The sequence below is a fragment of the Eurytemora carolleeae genome, unplaced genomic scaffold (genome assembly GCF_000591075.1).
Source record: "Eurytemora carolleeae unplaced genomic scaffold, Eaff_2.0 scaffold2435, whole genome shotgun sequence".
Taxonomy (NCBI): domain Eukaryota; kingdom Metazoa; phylum Arthropoda; class Copepoda; order Calanoida; family Temoridae; genus Eurytemora; species Eurytemora carolleeae.
The window spans coordinates 272-3,468 of NW_019398339.1; the positions used below are offsets into that span (position 1 = coordinate 272).

The 3,197-nt window shown below is 30.6% G+C and overlaps 1 protein-coding gene across 1 annotated transcript; it reads right to left on the reverse strand.

The window, feature by feature from the left end:
• Positions 1-325: 325 nt before the first annotated feature.
• Positions 326-2,834, reverse strand: LOC111717247 (uncharacterized). Its single transcript, XM_023492760.1, has 3 exons — positions 2,707-2,834; positions 2,183-2,205; positions 326-550 (listed from the first exon to the last, which is right to left on the reverse strand). Exons 1-3 carry the CDS (start codon positions 2,786-2,788, stop codon positions 344-346), a joined length of 312 nt encoding a protein of 103 aa, XP_023348528.1. The 5' UTR covers positions 2,789-2,834; the 3' UTR covers positions 326-343.
• Positions 2,835-3,197: the final 363 nt, after the last annotated feature.

Here is a 3,197-nt window from a genome sequence, read left to right on the forward strand (position 1 = left end):
GTCTGTTTTTATGTTTGTCAGATAAAACATGTCAAGGCATAATATGTTGCAAAACATTGCACTCGAGTACACGACCTACTTGCCAGTTTCAAGGAATCTCAATAAAACAATTTTTGAGTTACATTTCTTTTCAAAACGTTTCTTAGATTGCGAATTTTTCGAAATCAAATGATGTAAAACTATTAAGCTTATTTAAATACCTTTTTATGTGCTTATGATCTTATTATAATCATGAGGTGTTTACCCCCTCTGAACTTTGTAATAAATCTACATCAAATGGTTTATAATTAAGTAGAAATTGTTAAAATAAAATCTGAAAATGATATTCGATTTAAAATTTTATTTACTTTTTCCCAAACCCGAAACACAGGGATGGAGAAAAACAATAATCTTCTCCTTTTTCTCCAATTTTTCCAGTTTCTCCAATTTCTCCAGTTTTTCCATTTAGTTTATTTTGTCCATTAAGTGTTGGGTTACCAATGATGTCCACCCGTGAATATTCAGTATCAGGGTCTTCAACTTGGAAACTTAAATGTTTCGTGTTACTTTCCTAAAATTGTATAATATCTATTTATGGGTATTATTAAGTGCGAAAAAGTTTTTGCCGGGATTTTTAATAACGGGAAATATTAGGTGTGATAAATTCCATCAAAATTGAATAAAGAAATTAAAGTTTTTTTAAACTATCATTAATTTAAATCTAGGCTGCCTAGGCACCCCTCCCTACACGCAAATCTGCCCCTTTAGTGAAAGTAAATTCAATCAAGCATAAAGTCTGACCACGTCAACCTTGTTGCACCGGCTAGTCTTGTTTATATAGCTAGGTACAGTACAAACTGGGACCGGAAAGGTTGACCCGGCTTGGAAATTCAAATGTACTACGGCTGCCCCTCCCTACTCTTCTATGATAATCTTAGTTGATTTTTATTATTTATCTGCTAGACTTGTTTTTGCATGCATTGTAATTCAATAATTAGATTTGTAGATTATTAACCCTATTCCCGCTGGGGGGGGGGGTCAATTTGACCCCCCCCTGTAGTTTTTTTTACATAACTCAAAAAGTATTGGTCTGAGGCTGTTGAAATTTTCTGACTTTTCTTACATACCCAAAGCCCTCCCTTTAGGCCTAAAACCGGGCTTTAATACTAACTGCCTGTGTCCTCAGGCACACTGCCTGAATGACTGCTCTTGCCTGTAGCAAACTAAATCTTTGTTTTGACCCACTTTCACTTGTCAGATTTTGATAAAATTTAGCTTTTTGGAAAGCCTATGACATAAGGAAACGGATTGCACAAGTTTTGCGGAAAAAAAATTGCAAATTTTTTGCAAACAACCTGTGAAAGGAAATTTGCACATTTTTAGTTTTTCTTGATTAAAAATCAGGTTATTTGAAATTTTGCAAAATTTTTTGCATATTTGAAATGGCATGGTCAAGGGCTTTTCAAAAATGTATAATTTGTCATTTTTTGGAAAAAAATTTTTTTGCAAACATTTTTACTATAAAACTGGATTTTGCGATAAAAAATTCAATTTTCGCAAATTTGCAAATTTTTTTGCAGATTCTAAAAGTAGAGCACAAGAGCTTTCTAATGATGTATCATTTGTCATATTTGGACATAAAACATGGGATTTAGAGGGGGGGGTCAAATTGACCCCCCCCCAGCGTATCCTGGTTTTCAAGTACCCCAGCGGAGATAGGGTTAAGTTTTAGGAAGTTTTATACAGGAATTGAAATTTTGCCACATAGTCTGATTTTCTTATCATACATTTAACCTTCACTATTTTAAACTATGAATTCTGTAATATCAAACAATGTAAGTTTGAAAATATCCAATGTTTACACCGTCAAGTTCCACAGATATAGGGATTAGAAAATATGAGTTTGAGACCAAATTCCTTGAAAGGAAAATTTTTGTATTTTAACAGGTCAACCCTTTCTGGTATTGACATTGCACATTGATGTCGAGAAACAAAATACTTTTTCTCACGATAATAAAAAATATAAAACCTATGAAAAAATGGCCGGATTTTTTAGTAAAAGAAAGACTTGCAATTCATTGTTACCATTAGAAAAGGACTTTTAACTTTTAATGGAAAATATTTAACTTTTAATGGAAAATATTTAACTTTTAATGGAAAATATTTAACTTTTCATGGAAAATATTTGACAAAATGTAAATACCTTTTTTAAAATACTGTCAGCGCCTGAAACAAATATATTTATTGCAAAAACTCAAATCACAAGAATTTTTACTTTTATAGATGCATCAAAGTTCTTTGTAATCTGAGGCTATAACACATTTTCGTTGGGGACAGCGATCTGCCATCTAAACTGAACTCGACATCCAAAAAATACACTTTTAAATTTAAATTAAAAATTAAAATTAAGAATTTAAGCATAGATAAATTAACAATAACAGATAGAACCCAAGATGATGTCTTTTAAAGGATTTACGCGTATGCTCAATCTATGTCTTGTAATTCAAGGCCGCATGCGCGAAACTCATTTGGGTTATTATGAACGAAAAACCCCTAATCTTGAAAAAACGACATCTAGTGTTTCATTTGTTATTGTTAATTAATCTATAGACGTAAGCTTAACTTTTAGGATATATGTGAAATCCAAGAAGAGGAAATTTTCATACAATTATAAGAGAATTTGAAGTCCGACAAGAGAATTAGAATACAAGATTTAAGACCTCTGACCTGTTTTGGTTTGAATGAGATACAGTTTTGATTGGTAACAATGAATATTGATCAGTAGTAAGGTTATCAGAAGATATATCATTTTAAATAGTAAAACCAGAATTAATGATAGATTTAAATCTGAAATTGTAAAATATTAAGCGAATGAATAAGTATGTCTATTTTATAATTCTTAATTTTTCTAGAAATTTTTAATACATTAGGTTTGTCAGAAAATTCGAAAATTCTGTAATATAAGGACGACATATAATAATTCTGTAATATAAGGACGACATATAATAATTCTGTAATATAAGGACGACATATAATGATGAGTTAACTAAAATTCTGTAATATAAGGACGACATATAATAATGAGTTAACTAAAATTCTGTAATATAGGGACGACATATAATAATGAGTTAACTAAAATTCTGTAATATAAGGACGACATATAATAATTCTGTAATATAAGGACGACATATAATAATGAGTTAACTAAAATTGCATTT

Excerpts from the sequence above, each read along its gene's own strand:
- LOC111717247 (XM_023492760.1), bottom strand. The coding sequence starts at position 2,788 with ATGATATATCTTCTGATAACCTTACTACTGATCAATATTCATTGTTAC. Across the intron at positions 2,206-2,706 it reads TCTCATTCAAACCAAAACAG|GCGCTGACAGTATTTTAAAA; the intron begins GTCAGAGGTCTT and ends TATTTGTTTCAG. Across the intron at positions 551-2,182 it reads CTGACAGTATTTTAAAAAAG|GAAAGTAACACGAAACATTT; the intron begins GTATTTACATTT and ends ATACAATTTTAG.